General features: G+C 46.9%; 1 protein-coding gene across 4 annotated transcripts in view; it reads left to right on the forward strand.

Moving 5' to 3' along the window:
- Positions 1-17,331, forward strand: part of Igf2bp1 (insulin like growth factor 2 mRNA binding protein 1) — a 39,082-nt gene continuing 21,751 nt past the window's right edge. For 3 of the 4 annotated variants that reach the window (XM_042673909.1, XM_042673912.1, XM_042673908.1), the window contains exons 1-2: positions 327-501; positions 1,615-1,675. In XM_042673909.1, the coding sequence (XP_042529843.1) occupies positions 327-501; positions 1,615-1,675 (236 nt within the window). Of the gene's footprint in view, positions 502-1,614; positions 1,676-17,331 lie in introns of all 4 variants that reach the window. The other variant, XM_042673910.1, reaches the window with a different exon arrangement.

Below are 17,331 nucleotides of genomic sequence, written 5' to 3' on the forward strand. Positions count from 1 at the left end.
GCTCCGAGGGGTTTCGGACCGAAGGGAAGGAGAGTCGCGCTTCGTCCTCCGCCTCCCCAGCGCGTCGCGGGCACTTCCCCCCGCGCCCCCCCTCCCCGCCGAGCTCCCCGCCGAACTCTGCCGCGACCCCCGCGCGTCCTCCGGCCGTCCTCCCCGCCCCGAGCTCCGGACAACTTCAGGGGTGGGGTGCAAAGAAAGTTTGCGGTTCTTGCCACCGGCCTTCCCCTGCCTCACGGCCTAGGAGGCTCGCCGCCCGCCCGCCCGCGCGCGCCCGCTCCCCGCTCGGCCTTGCCCGGGACCGCGTCCTGCCCCGCACCGTCGCCACCATGAACAAGCTTTACATCGGCAACTTGAACGAGAGCGTGACCCCCGCCGACTTGGAGAAAGTATTTGCGGAACACAAGATCTCCTACAGCGGCCAGTTCTTGGTGAAATCCGGCTACGCCTTCGTGGACTGCCCGGACGAGCACTGGGCGATGAAGGCCATCGAAACTTTCTCGGGTAAGCGTGCAGCCACCTCCCCGGAAAAACCACGGCGAGATCCCGGAACAACGGGAGACCCGCACCTCCGCTCGCCGGGCCCGCCAACTCCTCTCCGCCCCCCCACCCGGTCTGCGGGGGGGCTGCGCCCACCTCCCTCGACGCCCCCACCCACCCTCCCCGCACGGAAATATTCGGGATGTCTCCCAACCACCACTACCAGCTCGGGGTTTCCCTTTCCCTTCCCCCCCACCTCGACGGGGCGGTAAGCCCCCCCCCCTTGGGCAGTACGGGGGGGGGTGGCTTTAAGGGCACCTAGATCCGTACCGGGGCGTTATTTCCACGTCCAGCCCCTCCCTATCCGCCACTGGACGCCCCCCCCCACCATGGATACCCCACCTCTCCTCACGCCTAGGCCTTCCCAGGCGTGGAGAGGGTCCCACATTCCTTCCAATCTCCCCGCTTTTTTGTGGAGACTGCAGCCCTCAGGCAGGGCATGAGAGTAAGGGGCTCCCGCCTCCCGCCCAGGACCGGGGCTTGAGCCATTTTGATTTGAAAGTGGGGCGTGAGCGGGGTGGCGCGGTGGCGCCGGGTCGCCATGCTGTTTCGCGAGACGCCGAGGCTGGGCCAGGAAGCGCGCGCGGTGGCGGCGAGGGGCCGAGCCCCGCTCCCTCCGCTTCCCCCCAGGTCCCCCCCCCCCTTCCCGACCGCCCCAACGCCCGGAACCCTCCATGGACCCTCCATGGTCCCACAGAAAAAGAAAAGTTGAATTCTGTACTCCCCACCCCACTTGCTGAGAAAACGGGGTGCCTTCTCCTGGCGCCTTCTCCACACATCTGGGAGCCAGAGAGGCGGTGCGCTCACACCTTCCCCAAATGGGGCTCCCAGTGATCTGTGCACCTAGCCCGGATCCGTGGTTAAGCACAAGAAAAATAAAAAAAAATGAAGGAAAGAATGAATTTATAAGGTTGCACAATTTCTCAGGCAACCTTTGCCCACCCAGGCGGGGAAGCCACGGTCTGCATTCCCTGCAAGATCTGAAATCCCAAGTAGCTTATGTGTCCCCTTCCCCTTCCCCCTCTGCGCCCCCCCCCCACAAGCACTCACTCATTTTTTTTTTCTTTTAATCTTCAGGGAAAGTGGAACTGCAAGGAAAACGCCTAGAGATTGAGCACTCTGTCCCCAAAAAACAAAGGTAGGAAAGAGTTCTTGGGTGTGTGTGTGTGGGGGGGGGGGAATTGAAGGAGGATGTTTAAGGCTGAGAAGCTGTATTCTGGGGTCCATAGCATCTCCAGTGAAAGAAACTCATTACTGGCCTTCCCACCCCCAATCCGGATGTTGGGGGCTGGGAGGGAAGATTGGCCAAGATCTTGTAATGGGTGGTTTAAAGCTTACTTAAAAAAAATAGTTGAGGCTGGTGTAGACTAAAAGATGCTACTTGGAGAAATTAAAGAGAAATAAATCAGAGCCGAATCTTTTGTGGAGTTCAAAGTGTGGGGCCATTCCCCCCCTCCCCCTGGGTAGGGGGAAGCTTAAAATAGTTGAAGAGTTCAAACTCATGATGAGGACGATTCTTGCAAGTTCCTAGCAGGCCTCATTTTCTGATTTTCCCACCCTAATTATATGGATTTGGGGGAGTCCTTTTCTACTCCCTAGGAGATATAGAATGAGCTTCCTGTCCCGGTCCCCTCCCCCCATCCCCCATGCTTGCATTTATTTATATTTCTACTACAGTATAAGGAATTTTTTTTACCCTCACAGACTCCTAGCCCCAGTGCCTCATATCTTACATTGTTCCCTCCCCAACTGGTTTTTGCAACGAATATGCTTTAGCTGTACTATCCTTGTCGAGCCCCCCCACCCCCACTCCCTCCGTCCATTGTTACCAGGGGACCATCTGGGATGAGAGCTTTGTGTTCAGGCTGTGAGCTGAGGCTCTTTGGAGGGTCTAGAACTCCGTGGATGAATGGTTGTGTGTGTGTGTGTGTGTGTGTGTGTGTATGCGCGCGCGCGTGCACCAGCCAATACACTTATCTTCTCCCTTCAGCAAAATGGGGTATTTCCTACATGTTTCCCCAAAATTCATGGTTTTCAACTCTTCATTGAACTCTGAAATTTTTGTTGAACTCTGGCTGGAAAATAAAAGCAACCTTTCTCACATCAGACTTTAAACATGTTGACAGAACAGTTTTTGCTAGTTGAGAACAAACTCAGTAAATCTTTGAATCTCCCCCCCCCCCCCCTTTTTAACAGAAAAACGATGTATTTCCGAACAGTTTCTGGCCATTTCTGGGTAGGACGATGGGGTAGGAGGAGGCGAAAGAATCTAGGGAGTTTAACTGGAGATAATTTGTTTATTGGTTTAGCTTGGAGATACTTCAGTAACTTAGGAACTATTGTGTCTATAGATGATCGATGTGTTTGGTTACTATGTTTCTAGAACTTGCTATTTAACCTCAAATGCTTGGAATATTCTGTTATTGGAAAGGCAGAGTTAGAGGTAAAGAAGCAATAAAGTTGAAACAAAAAAGTCTTATTATTTTGAAACATTTCCTGGAGATAGAATGAGAAACAAATGTATTGACAACAGTAGATATACAGGGAAGAACCTAGATATTTGAATTTTAAACTGTGCTGATGAGATATACCTCTAAGTGGAAGTCTAAGATATGTGGACATTTTTTTCTTCTTTTCCTCTTGGATGGTTTAAATTTTAAAGGGAATGAAGCGAGTAAAGCATGTGAAATAGCAAAATGTGATGAAATGGAACTCAAAACATTTATATTTTAATTTTCATGGTGCCCTGTATTTATGGAGCTTTTTCCTCAAACCATCTGCTTGCTTTTAAGCCATTTCTAGGCTGTGTGTTCCCTCCAAAATGCAGCACTGAGGGCTCTTTTGAGTTGGAGTGGGGAGGGGGTTTGTGAGAAGACTGAGTTTGAAAAAAAAAAAAAATCTCCCTTTCCACACCCATACTAAATTAGATCTTTTGTGTGTTCAGCCCCTTCCTGAAATCATTTTTGAATCCAAACATTGAGTCAATTGCTTTTTTCTTTCTTTTTTTGGGATGTACTGGTGGTAAAGGACTTCATTTTTCTAGCATGAATCAATTTTTGAAGTCCCAGGATTTTAAAAAAGAAAGAGTTTGTTTTCATTAAGTGAGTTTGCTCTATCATTTTGTGTTCTTGGGGGAAGCATGTTGTGGTATGTATTTTCAGTCTGTCTCCCGTTCCTTCAGTTGAATTTGTTACTGGCTTTTCAATCTCATGGCTATCCAGAAGAGAAACTAGTTAGTTCATTGTGAGTAACATTCCAAACCAAATTAACAACTTGCGCCCATGTATTTGGTGTATAGAGTATTCTTGTGTTTTCACTATTTCAAACAGAACTCTTCATGATACACTCAGTTCCAAATGAATTGAGATTTAAATTTCTAAAAGTCTCATAAAAATTCAGTTACCTGAATGTTCCTGTTTCTTTAAAGGGAAGAAATCAAATTTAAAAAAAAATATTACAGAAGTACCTTTGAGGAGTTCTGACTTAAAAGTATTAATATATCTTGTTCTCACTTTGAATCTCTTTGATAAGTATAATTTATACATTTCTAAGGGTTCAAGAGACTGAATATTATATTTAAACTGAAAACAACAGACCTGAGTTTTAAGAATTTGTAACATTAAAATTCACTATTAACCTTTTCCAAACCCCTCTTTTAACCAGGGTTGGAATTTGGTTAACAATTTTGACTTTTAATTGAGAATTTGTATATATTTACTGTCAAAGCTTGGTTTTAGGGAGAAAACCCAAAAGCAATTTTGGAGAGTTGGTTTTCTTCTGAAAGACTGAGGAGTAGTTGAGGTGGTGCCACCTTAGCAGATTTAGTGAGTTCAATGATTTAACCTTTTTGTTTATTTATTTATTCATTATTATTATTACTATTTTGCCAGTCCTGGGGCCTGACCTCAGAACTCAGGGCATGGGCAGTGTCCCTGAGCTTCTTTTGCTCAAGGCTAACACTCTACCATTTGAGCCACAGTGCCACTTCCAGCTTTTTCTGTTTATGTGGTACTGAGGAATCAAACCCAGACTTTTCATGTATGCTAGGGAAGTGCTCTACCACTAAGCCACATTCTTGGCCCACAACTGACTTACTTTTTAAGAAATTAAACTTGTTGCACTTGCCACAGAGGTATGCCTTTTTCTGGAGGAATGTGACTTTAAGATAGTGTATTTGTTGTCAGCTAGTGTTATCAAAATAAAAGGTGTTACTGTTTAAAAAATGAAAGATGCCCTGCATTTTTCTAGGTGAAATGTATTGAACTTAAGTAATTCTAAGCTTGGTGATTTTTTTTTCTTTAATTCCCAGATTAAGGGTGGTTCTTCCCCTTTACCTTGACTTAAAATGTCCTAAACTTCCAACTATTAAAATGACAATTATTCTCATATCCATTCATAGAGGCTTGAAACTTTCAAAAGAGAATGTGTTCTGACTTGATTTTGATCTTACTGTTTTTTTTGTTAGCAGTTTAAAAAAATCTGCTTTAAGATTGCAGAAAATAATCTGCAATTTTATTTGTTAAAAGTTATTTATTAGAGACTCTGAATAGTTGGATCACCAAATCTTTTCAAGACAAGCTAGAACTTTTTCTTTCCCTTCAATAGGTTTTTGCATTTCATAAAAGAAACACAACAACCAACCAGACAAAAATCCAAGCCTCAAGAGTTAGAGCTGAAATGAAAGAAGGGAGGCTTAAAAAGGGAGTTAAAAAAAAACAGATTAAGATTTTCAGGTGCTTTTACTTGAGTGGTTCTAGTTTATGGCTTAGAATCTAAATTACAAAGAGTTAATAATTCTTATAAAGCAGAACATGCACACATACATAGGAACAGGATTTAAAAAGTAACTTTAAAGTAGAAACAATTTATTGACTTACGAAAATATTTATTTTCCAGGTTTTTTTTTTTTTTTAAAATACAGGTAAAGATAGTTGAGCCTTATTCCTTTTAGGAGAAAGGGTGGATATTGGGGTTCCTTTTTTCTAATTCAGTTCAACCTATAAATTAAACTTTGTGAATTCATAAACTGAGTTTTCCTCATTACTAGAAAATAACCTTGTGCTTTCTTCATTGGGTGATCAGCATTTTTAAAATTTTTCTGCCGGTCCTGGGGCTTGAACTCAGGGCCTGGGTGTTATCCCTGAGCCTGTTTGTGCTCAAGGCTACTCTTCTACCACTTAGCCACAGTGCCACTTCCGGGTTTTTCTGAGTAGTTTCTTGGAGTCTCATGGACTTTAATGCCCAGAGTGGCTTCAAACTGTGATCCTCAGATCTCAGCCTCTTGAGTAGCTAGAATTACAGGCATAAGCCACTGGTGCCCTCCTGGTGGGCAGCATTTTAAGATGAGACTTCCTAATTGTTATTTGTCTTTTGGAAGCCTTGCAGTTTTCCAAAACCCCTGATTTTCTGACTTGAAAGATGAAATTTTACTCTTGATGGTTACTCCTGGAGAGCTCTTTTAGTAACGAAGGGGAAGAACTATGATTCCCATCACTAACTTATTTCAAGTATAGTTAACTATTCCAGATGTATAGTTTCTCATTGCACAGCTTTCGGTGGAAAAGCAAAACAGTCTTATAATCATGTTTCAGAGATGAAAAGCCTTAACATTCACAATTGAAAGAATCTTGTTTCAAAGATTCCGAGCTCCTGGACTTTTAAAATAACCTTAATATATATTATTTGAATCTATTTTATGTGTGTGGGACCTTATTTTTTTTCCCCCCAAAAGAGTTGATTCTGTACTTAGAACAAGTCATTTGACAAAGATAGCATTGAGGTCGTCTAGTGATAAATAGACATTTATGAAACAGTTTTTGGAATTTCAGAAGGCTTAGCTGAATCTGACTCAAGTGCCCATTTGTTGAAGTTTACAGAGTTTGTGAAGAACTTATCTTTGGGTACTAGGTTTATTGATTGTTGTCGTTCTAATTAATAAATGAACTCAAAGCTTTGGTAGAACTGACGTTTTCCCAGCAGTTATAATTTAAATTCAGTCTTGTTAGTTCACTCCCCATTTTCTTGAAAGATTCCTAAAAACATGCTTAAGGTCTTCCAGAAAATACAGTTTAGATTTGGAGCTGGGAGTGTTAGAGAAAAGGGAGAGTTGGGGGAAAAGGCGGATGGGGGAGAGACTTCCCGCCTCCCTTTAAGAGAGAAGCTGAGTCTGTGCCCCCGGTGGACACTAGGTTTTGGAGACAGCGCTTGTCAAAGCTATTTTGGCTTTTGGAGTTGGCCGCCTTCCCTTCCCCTTTAAAAAAAAAAAAAAAGACGGCGTGTGGAGGGACTAGTGCGCTTGGGGCTCTTCTCGGAGAGCCCCCAAACTGGGCTTTTCCCTGCTGGCGCGCCCCGTTCTGGTCCGGCCCGTAATGCCATCTCCGCCATGCGTCCGCGCCCAGGGGCCGCCTTCCGAGCAGTTCCATCCACCTTCCGCCTTTTTAGCCTGCCCCTGGCCAAAAACATCCGCAGGCTTGTAGGCTTCCCCCCCCCCCCCCCCGACTTTCTTTCCCAGAACCCCAAATTCCCTCGTGCTGCAAGACCCAGCCCCTCCCTGGCCTGACTAGATCTCAAACGTCCCGCGCCTTCCTCTGCGGGGCCACAGATCCCTCGTAAGACCTTTCCATTCTAAGGCGAAGGCCAGGGGAGGCAAAGCAGAGTGAAATGAGGAGTGGGAGGGAAGAAAAATGAGAGGTAGAGAGAAAATGGAGGTGCACGGAGCCTTCTCTCTCCGAAGCTGGGGCCCCTTAGCCTGGGGAACGAGACCTCCAAAAGTCAACAGCGCCCATTTATATAATGGGTAATTTTTACAGAATGGGCTGGCTGCACATCCAAAAGGCAGAGTAAAAACGAAGGCTTGGAAGGATCCATTTTATTCAATGGGTACACCATAGACAACAGGTTTTTCCCTTTGGCTTTGGTGGAGTCTTTGAGGAGCTTTCTGGATGTTTGTTAGAAAATGTTTTCTCCCATTCATTCCCATTTTCCCTTCTCTCCTATACCTTTGAAAACCTTCTCTAAACAAAACCAGACGGAAAGGGTCTGAAAAAATAGGCACTCAACACAGTGGGTGCTCATTTGGTTATGAGAAAATTTGGTTTGGCTCTAAATGATCTTAGAAGCTAGAAGAAACATGGTTGCAAGAATGGATTGCCAGCAGGAAGATAATCAGTCCAGTAGAATCTGCATGGTTCTTGAGGCTCTATTTAAAGAGGACTATGTACTTGTCAGCAGTAGAGAAAGGGTCATGCTAGTACTTAGCTTTGTAAGTAAGACCTCTTTCCTACCTTTACATCATAGAAGGTTTGCAGTAAATACATCAGACTTAAATTGAGACTTCTGAAATAAAATGTGTTAATTATGAGTAATACATGGGGGAAAGTGGTCTGGACCTCATAATTGTGATACATACAGCTGGAGAGAAAAGCTCATGACAATGTCCTGAGATGTAACAAACACCATCAGAAATGTAGTCCTGCTTGCTACTCAAGTTCAGCTCCCAAGAGCAAGGCTGGCTATCCATAACCAGCTTTAAAACGAAATACAGCTGGATGATGAAAAGAATTTTTGGGCTAGATTGCCTAGATATTTGCAAGACTCCTTGGGACAAGTCCAATGATTAAACAAATAGAAAGGACTATCTGGAATTTTGCTCATGGGTTGGGATCAGGGTGGTAGGGAAATTTTCTCTCAGCAGAGAAGACAAGGTAAGTGGGCCATTTCCACTTTGCCTTCTGTTTTATGGATTTGGGGGGTCAGTCTTTTATATTTCCTTAGGGAAAGAAGGCTAAAGGAGAATTCATGAGCTTAAAATTTTAAGTTCACCTCTTTTTTAAAAAAAAAATCAGTGTAAACTGTGAAGCTGAGCAATATAGAATCATGTGATTTGGTTTAGCTGATTGGACAGACTTTTGAGGGTTTTAGCAAAGAAATTAGAAAACTCAGAAGTTTGAACATTTATTTCTGTGGTGCTGGGGATTGAACCCAAGGGTTTAGAAATTGTAAAAGATGAGTTTATTCCACTTGTAAAGATGTTTTCAGGGGATCCAAGAATGTTGGGTTATCTCTGTGAGTTAATGTTTGTTTCCCCGGAGGTGAGGATAAGAATCATTCAAAATTCTTCAGGCCTCCAGGTGGGAGGAAGCTCTGGGAGATCAGGTCAGATTGGTCTTATGACCTGCCCTTCCCCTGCCTGGCTCACCCTCCTCCGGATGAGTCAGTGTTTTAAAAGCATGCTGGGTGCTCCTGGCTCAGGCCCCTAATCCTAGGTACTCAGGAGGCTGAGATCTGAGGATTATGGTTTGAAGCCAGCCTGGGTGGGAAAGTCCAAGATCTCCCATTAACTAGCTAAAGTGGTAAAGCACCAACCTTAACTGGAAATAAGTAAGGGAGAGCACTCTGGCTCTCTGTTCAAGCCCCAGTTCTGGCTCCAAATATAAATAAATAAAGGAAGACCTCAGTTTCTGTAACTGCAAAGTGGTGCTAAGCATTGTAGAATATATGTCCTCTGGTCATCCTTTACAGTTCTCTGCCCCACCCCATGCTCCTCCAGGAGAACTGGAACTGAAGAAATACCCAGGCACTTGAAAATGTATCCATACACCTTGTCTTTGGTCTTTTCTGTACTATGTGTGGAAGCTTGGATACTTATCTAAGGTATCAGATTAGGGTGTTTTGGCTTCCTTCCTTTGTTTCTTTTTCTCCCCCCCCCCATCTTCCTTCCTTCTTTCCTTCCCTCCCTTCCTCCTTCCCTCCTTTTCCCCCTCCCTCCCTTCCTTCGGAACTTCCTTCCAAAACAGAGTTATAATAAGTAGCCTAGGGCTGTCTTTGGCATGTATTTTATGTGGGTCAATAATGGTTATGAATGTTGTAAGGGTTCTGTGTATAGGATGCCATGAAAAGAAAAGAATTACTTTATTTGGTGCTGGGATTTGAACTCAGGGCCTCCTGCTTTCTAGACAACTACTGTACCCCTTGAGCACCAGCCAGGGAAAGCCATCTTTAGCAAGAGGGAGATAAATGAAGCTCATTCCTGCAACTCTTCAGAAACCCTGTGTCATGGATCCTTCTAGTAGATCTCATCCATCATCTCCCAACAGAAGGCCTGGAGAGATCAGACAAGCAGGTTGAAGAGTGCTAGGTTGTTCAGTAGAATTGGATCTTTCATTTTATGTTCCCTGACACCCTGAGGTTGGAGCAGATTCCTAGCTGAAATCTCAGGCTGTAGTTTCAAAGGTGCATGTAGGAGGGAGACATTGGGGCATGGGGAGATGATCTAAGTCATCAGCTGAGAAAAGAGTAGTAAAAATTCAGGATGATAGGGACTGTGATGAGTCCATTTGGGGTTCTAAGGAAGCGCAGCTTCTCTTACCCGACTGGGGATAGTTTGGTGGGTGGGGGAAAGGTATGTGGATCTTAATTAATGTTCTGTTTCTAGTCTGCCAACAAGATAGGCATTCAGGAATTGTGAATTTCTGGATGGCCAGGAAGTGACTGAAAATATTGTTTCTTCCTTCCTCTGCTTTTGTATAGTTACCTTACATTCCATCTCTCTGGTTCCTTGGTCAGCAAATAGCTCCCAAAGGTGCACTCAGAACCCACTTCCATGCCATTTCCTCTTTTCAGCCCTCTCTGCTCAAGGCAAGCATCCACATGTACACAGGAGTATATGTATGTACACACAGATGCACACACACACACACAGAGCTTCTGCCTGAGCCCCAGCTAAGGACCAAGGAATGGGGTGGGGAGAAGGGCTTCCAATCCGGATGTGGTTTCTGGCCCTTTAACAGGCTTGTGACTTTAATCAGCTACTATAAAGGGTTTTACAATTAGTTTATGCAGAGTGATGTGTGTTGCATTTGGGATTGCTTGGGGCTCATCAACTTCCCATTAGGTTCTCTGAGGAGGAGAAAATGAGGGGAGACAGGAACTGAAATGGGGGCTGCTGGCTGAAGTGAACTTGCCGGAGTTATCTATTCAGAGTTCCATATATTTATCCCACTTTGCCCCAGAGGTCTCTAAATCACTTGGGAGGAGAAATGTAACAGTAATGGAGACCACTTGCTCTGCCTTACTCCCCTCCTTCCCTTTTGCTGGTCCAGGGGATTGAACTTGGGACCATGGTGCACTCTTCCATTCTTCCTTATTAGCTTCTTCCACTCAAGGCTAGCACTCTACCACTTGAGCCACACCTCCACTCCCAGCTTTTTGCTGGTTAATTGGAATTAATGAGTCTCATGGATTTTTCTGCCCCATTAGCTTTGAACCTCAATCCTCATATCTGAACTTCCTGAGTAGCTCAGGCGTGAGCCACTGGCTTAAAAAGCAAAGATGATAGCTGGATGTCAGTGGCTCATGCCTGTAATCCTAACTAGCCTGTAATAATAACTACTGTGGAGGCTGAGATCTGAGGATCATGGTTCCTTGGCAGCACGGGCAGCCCGTGAGACACTTAAACTCCAATAAACCACTTAAAACCGGAAGTGGCACTGTGGCTCAAGTGGTAGAGCCCTCACCTTGAGTTGAAGAGCTAAGGGACAGCTCCCAGGCCTAGAGTTCAAGCCCCACAACCACCAAAAAAAAACAAAAAACACAAAGATGATACTTCGTGGGAGCCCATGTATTCCATTCAAGGACCTGCAGAACTCCTGTGCTGGCTGGGGCCATAGCAGCAGACTTCTTTTTCTTTGTATTTGTTTGTTTTTGTTAGGCATGCACTCAACTACTGAACTATATCCCAAGGCCACAGATTCATGTCCATTCCAGTAACTTCATGTAAAAGGAAGAAAAGGAAGAGAGCTTGTCTACCATGTCCAAGACTTTAGACTTGATCCCTAGCACCCGAAGAAAAAGCAAGAAAAATTTAGCTGATTAAGTTCCCTAGAAGAGTTTTAGAGGTGTCCCCACTTTTTAGAATTATGTACCAAGGTTTTGCAGAATGAGCTCTGAGGGTAGGCAGACTGGTCTTCACAAGTCCTGTGTATCTCTGTGAGATAATCTTCATTTTACTTTCCTATTTTTTCCTGTCTTGCTGGCCATCCTGAATGAGCAGTTTCCTTTCTACTTCTCACTGTAGCAGGAATGTTACCTATCTAGTCCCAAGCGTCTTTGCTCTCCTCTTCAAAGGAAAAAAACTTCCATTGTCAGCAACTTTTACGTGTGTGTGTGTGTGTATGAAATTTATTTACCACTCAGTTATTGGCCATCAAAGAATTAAAAAACCCAAAATTCCAACATCCCAGACAGAAAACAGCAAGATGGTACTGGTGGTTAATTTGCATATTATGGCACAGATTGGCACCTTGCATTGTGCATGTACTCATTTTTACTGTTAAGAGTCTACTGTTACATGACATTTTCTTTACTAGATAGTAGAAATAAAACAAGGAACAAGGGAACCACTGGTCTTAGGGTGGATGGAGAAAGACCTAATTTTCCCTTAAAAGTTTTAAGCTTTTCTTTTTGTCCTTGTTTGGTTTTATTTTTGAGATAGGTTGCTGCTCTCAAATTTCTGGGTTTAGGTGACTCAGAGCTGGGACTACCGGCTTCCCATCAATGCAACCACAAAAAGAACCTGGCATTTTAAAGACCGTTGTTGGTTTTGCAATTGCCAACATGGTGGACACTTCTTTATCCTAACTAAAAAGGGAACCTTTGCCTGACGCCTCTCTGTATTAGCTATTTTATGTATTGGATTTTAGCTCGAAAGGGTTTGCTTTTCAGGGTGGGGAAGCTGGCCTGGTCTCCCTTCCAGGGAGTTTCGGGACAAAGTCCTTGCCCTCCAGTGTTTTCCCTTTAGATCCAGGAAAGCTGTGGGGTTGCCAGGAGCTTTTGGGGGCTTTATGCTCTCTGGGGGGAAGCACACCTACCCTAGAGCTGTGATGCCAGCGGCTTGGGAAGGTGGAAGGGTGCGGCTAACCTGGGTTTTGGAGGCTAAGCAGAAAAATACAAAACAAACAAACAAAAACCATCCAGGAGTGGATGAAGGAGAGCCCTGAGAACTGGCAGCTATTTGTGGATAGACAATTCCTGGTATTCAGTGGAGAGAAGTTATAGGTAGGGCTCAGATCCCCGTTTTATTTCTCTCAGCATCTGTGCTGTTAGGCCTGTGACAGAAGAACCTTCTACAATTATTGCTAGCTTGGTTTTTGAATATCTCTCTGTAGAGCTTGGCCATATTACTTCACTCAAGTCCCCAAAGAACCCCAAATCTTATTTTTTTCATTCTACCCAAGGCCGCAACGCTTAGTGTGGCTCTCTACCTGGTGTGCACACTCAGCCAAGGGTTTCCATCTGGCCTTTTGTCTTGAAGATGAAGCTCTCTCACAGGTGAAGCCTGGTGGTGACCCTCACTGGGGCTGTCTTTTCCTGAGCTTTATTAGGGTGCATAATAATTAGCAAACGAAAACATAACCAGCATGCGTTGCTCTCATCTGCTCCTCCTTCATCCATGGGCTGAAGGACTGGAGGTGTTTGGACTGATCCCACCCTTCTCTGATGAGTGGGCAGCCGAGGTGGGAAAGAGGGTAGCAAGGCAGGGGCCAGGCATAGCCTGCCTTTTCCCCCGCCTGTGTGAGTGGTGGGATCTGGGGTCACTGGGTCTCTATCCTAACCTGGATCCTCCCCATTTCCAGAAGCCTCATAAGTAAGCTGGGTAGGTACTGTGAGGGTTCCTCCCCCCATTTTCAGTACTGGGGTTTGACCTCCCAGCTTCAGCTTGTCTTCATCCACTTGAGCCACACACACAGCCCTTCTTTGGATTTTTTTGGAGGGAGGGGGAGTTTAACTCTGGGCCAGGGCGCTCGCTGTCCCTGAGCTTCTTTTACCCAAGGCTAGTGTTCTACCACTTGGGCCACAGAGCCACTTCCAACTTTTTTGAGTAGTTTATTCGAAATGAGAGTCTCAGGGACTTGCCAGCCTAGACTGGTTTCAAACTCTGATCCTCAGATCTCAGCCTCTTGAGTAGCTAGGATTACAGGCTTGGGCTACCAGCACCCGGCCTTATTTTGAATTTGAAGAACTACCACCCGGTGTCACATTTGGAAGGGACCAGGGCTAGAGGTTTTGGCTGATTTCTTTCTTTCCCCCCCCTCTTTTGTTTGGGTTCAGCCCAGGGGAAAATGGAGCTTATAGGGTAGGGCCAGGAATGAGATGCTTCCTCCTCCATCTCTCTGCAGAAAGGGACAAAGAAGTGACCTTTGTTACACCCTAGTTCATGCTTCACACGTTAGTTTTCCAGGAGCAAGAAACCTAGCAAGTGAAGCAGGCCCCACGATGTTGACCCTCCCTGGTCATCCTGGGCTAGTAGTCACATGACCCATAGAATGGAAATCACCTTCTGTCTCCCATGGAGAAAGGCACAGATCTGCCTCTTTGGGTAGCTCAAGGTTCCTAAGAGAGTGTTTGTAAACTTCAAAAGTACCCAGCCAAGGTGCCTTGATAGCATCTCAAAGGGCTGACCAGTACAGTCATTCTATTCCCCCCTAGATGCCCTACTTTCCATGGGGGCCAGGGTGACTCTTCTTCCCTTACAATTTGTAGATCTTGTGGAAGGCCTTGGGCACCTGGCCTCTGCAGGGCTAGGCCGGCCCTTGAGCCCCGTGTCCCGCTCCCAGTCCCTCGGTGGCAGCCCTCTCAGTGGGAGGCCGCCTCCCCAGCCCAGCCTCCTGTCTCTGAGGAATGCCGCCTCCCGGGCCCTTTTCTCCCCTCCAGCTCCCGCGGCCCCACTTCCAGCCTCTTCCCTGCTCCCTACCCCCAACTGGTTCCCACTTAAATGCTTGCAGGCCTGTTCGCAGGCGGGAAGCCCCCTCCCCCACAGGACCACCTCAGTCACAGTCCTGACCACAGGGAGGTCGGGTCTGGATTTACTAAAGGACCCCGGAGGGGGAGCCTGCCCCGTGTTGGTTTCCTGGCTCGCCGATGGGGTCGGGTTTCGGCCGGTGGCTCTGGGTTGAGAGAGGGAGAGACAAAGGGCAAAGTCCTGGTCCCCACCCCCACCCAGCAGCCCCTGCCGCAGGTCCCCTCCCCCTCTGGGCCTGTCGGCCCCGCAGGACCGGCTAGAGCCACTGGGGTAGCCAGGGCGCATGGGGGGTGGGGTGGGGTGGAACATTTTAGACTGCAGCTGAGGGGGTCTGGGGGCATCCTTTCCTCCCCCTCCTGGCTCTCTAGCTGCGCCAGCCCACCCAGCACTGGGGTGGGAGGGTGAGTCCCCAGTCTTCCCTTGGTTTAGGGGAGAGGGGGCTGGAGGAAGGGGCGCCCAGTGGGGCTCAAGCCTGGCCCCTCAGCTGCTCAGGCCTTCTCAATTGCGCGTTCATGAGGACTCCCCTCCCCCCCCCCCCAGCTGCTGCGAGCCCTCCCCCACCCTCAGCTGCTGCCGCCCTTCCTTCCCGGGCACCTCACTCCCCTCAGTTGCCCTGACCGCTCAGTTTTTCAGCTCTCTGGGGGAGAGGCTGTGTCTAGGACCTGGGTCTTTCTTGCCTCTTGGAGACCCATCCTTCCTGATCAGAGTCGATGAGAGCCATCTTGGAAGGTGCTGGTAATGCTGCACCCAGACAGAATCAATCCCTGGTCCAGCAGAGAGAAAAGACCTCCACCGAGAGAGAAAGCCGATTGCCCCACCCCAAGGCAGACTTCAGGATGGGCATCTCTGTTCCTATGACTGGAGCTGTAGGAACTGTCCCACCAGACCAAACCAAATACCCAGCTAAGTCTCCCACCAACACGACTGAGGATAAGTTCATTGTTACTGGGTCACCGTCTCATCCTTACAAAGGAAACAGGTATTCCTGATTCCTTCTGAGGCTGTCGGGGCTTCCTTTTCCTTCTGAGGACTCCACCTTAACATCCCCATCTTGAGCTGGGCCTCCACACTTGCTGCTCCTCCGGAGGAGAGACTCTCTCTCTCTCTCCCTTCCCCCCCTCTCTTTTCCCTTTCCCCTCTCCCTCTCTCTCCCCCCCATAGCAAAGCCCACATTGCCTTCTACCTATCAGAAACTCCATCCTCAGCCAGGTGCCAGACCATTTGGCTCTTAGGCTTCCCTGAGAGATGCTGACATCTGCCCTTGGTGTAGAGATGGAGAGTAGGGGGTGAGAGCTGGGGGACCCCTGTCTAGCTCACTAGGGCTGGGAGAACTTCTTTTCCCTCTGGTAGATGTGAACCTTCCCGAGGCCCAGAAAGTCTTGCCGTCGTGAGCCTGAGAAGGATAAAGAGCAGTTTTTCTGAGGCCCACCATCTCTGCCTCCACCAGGAAAGCTCTGCTGCATTCTGCATTGTTCAGGCCGGTACTTACTGTCCAATCTTGTACTTTAGGTTTTTCTAATCTTTTTTTTTTTTTTTCCTCTATCTCCCTCCCTTCTTCCCTTCCCTTCCTTCCCCTCCTTCCTTTTTTCCTTCTTTTTGTGCTGCTACTGGGGCTTGTATTCAGGGCCTGGGTGCTATCCTTTAGTTTTTTTTCCTCCTTAAGGCAGGTGCTTTACCATTGTAGTCATACCTCCACTTACAGCTTTTTGGTAGTTAATTGGAGATAGGACTTTCCTGCCTATCTGGTTTTGAACCGTGATCCTCAAATCTTAGGCTCCTGTGTAGCTAGGATTTTAGGTGCCTGGCTCTGATGGTTTACACATACCTCACCTCCCTGATTCTCTTTGGTTCTGCTCTGTCTTACCGCTGTTCAGCTCCATGTGGCCAGACCTCTGCTGAAGCCACACTAAGGTTAAAGAACTAAATTCTAGGCATAGAGCAAGGTGTGTGGAGGGGGGGGGGGGGGCTGAGGAGGGGGGGAGCGGAGCAGGAGGTGCCAGTTGGCCCAAGCAGGCTTGGAATTTGCCTGGAAAGAGATCTGCTGTCCCAGAGCTTCTGTTTTGGCTTTCTCTAGCACTGCCCAGATGGGCAAGGGAGGGGGAAAAAAATCCCTAAAAACCTGCAGGCTTTCTTGTCAATCCATTTATTTCAGAGATGAGTGAATTGAGCTTAGTGGCTGAGCTTGCAGCACCCCCACCTTCACACCTTTGCTTCCTTGTCCACTCTAAAGCTAGTTGGTGTTTTGCAGGCTAAGAACTTTTGGTGACTACCCTTTTCCCCATTTAACAGATCTCTGACAGCCATCCAGCCATATTATAGAGTAGTTAGCTCTTCAGCAAATTAAATCTTGTGCCCAAATTAGAGCCGCATGCAGTGAAAGCCAGTTGGCACGCATTTAGCCATACAGAATATGGGCATTTTTCCCCCCTGCGCCTGACATGGGGCTCTGCTGTGTATTAACACTTGTCTTCAGAGAGAAACCGCGATGGGTGAAATGAGCACAAACCGGCCTGGAGAGATGAAATTTTCATCCACCCCCAACTTGGCTGGTCTTTTTTTTTTTTTCCTTCTCTGAGCCTCAGTGGCTCCATGTATGAAATGAAGGGACTGGGATTATTTAGGTTTGAAGGGCGTCCTCTCCTCCTCACCTCAAAATATGAAATTGATTTTCTTCAACTGGAACAGATCTTGGTGATAAGGTGTGTGTGTGTGTGTGTGTGTGTGTGTGTGTGTGTGTGTGTGTGTGTGAGTGAAAGTAAGGAGGAGGGTGCCAACACAAGCCAACATATCTAGGGTTCTGTGAGGTTAGTGATCCTCCCCTCTGACTTGGTATTAAACCCAGAAGAGCCCTCCAGAGGAGGTGTTCTGTTCAGACCTGAGTTTCTGGAGCAATGCTTTTCCTCCTTACTTGTCCTCAACTTCCTACTTGTTTGCGCATGAGTCCGTTCGCGTGCCACATGCACTTAAAAGATCACGTGCACGGGGTCGTGGATGCG

Source organism: Dipodomys spectabilis, unplaced genomic scaffold (assembly GCF_019054845.1).
Source record: "Dipodomys spectabilis isolate Male_0828 unplaced genomic scaffold, ASM1905484v1 ptg000018l, whole genome shotgun sequence".
In the NCBI taxonomy this organism is placed as follows: domain Eukaryota; kingdom Metazoa; phylum Chordata; class Mammalia; order Rodentia; family Heteromyidae; genus Dipodomys; species Dipodomys spectabilis.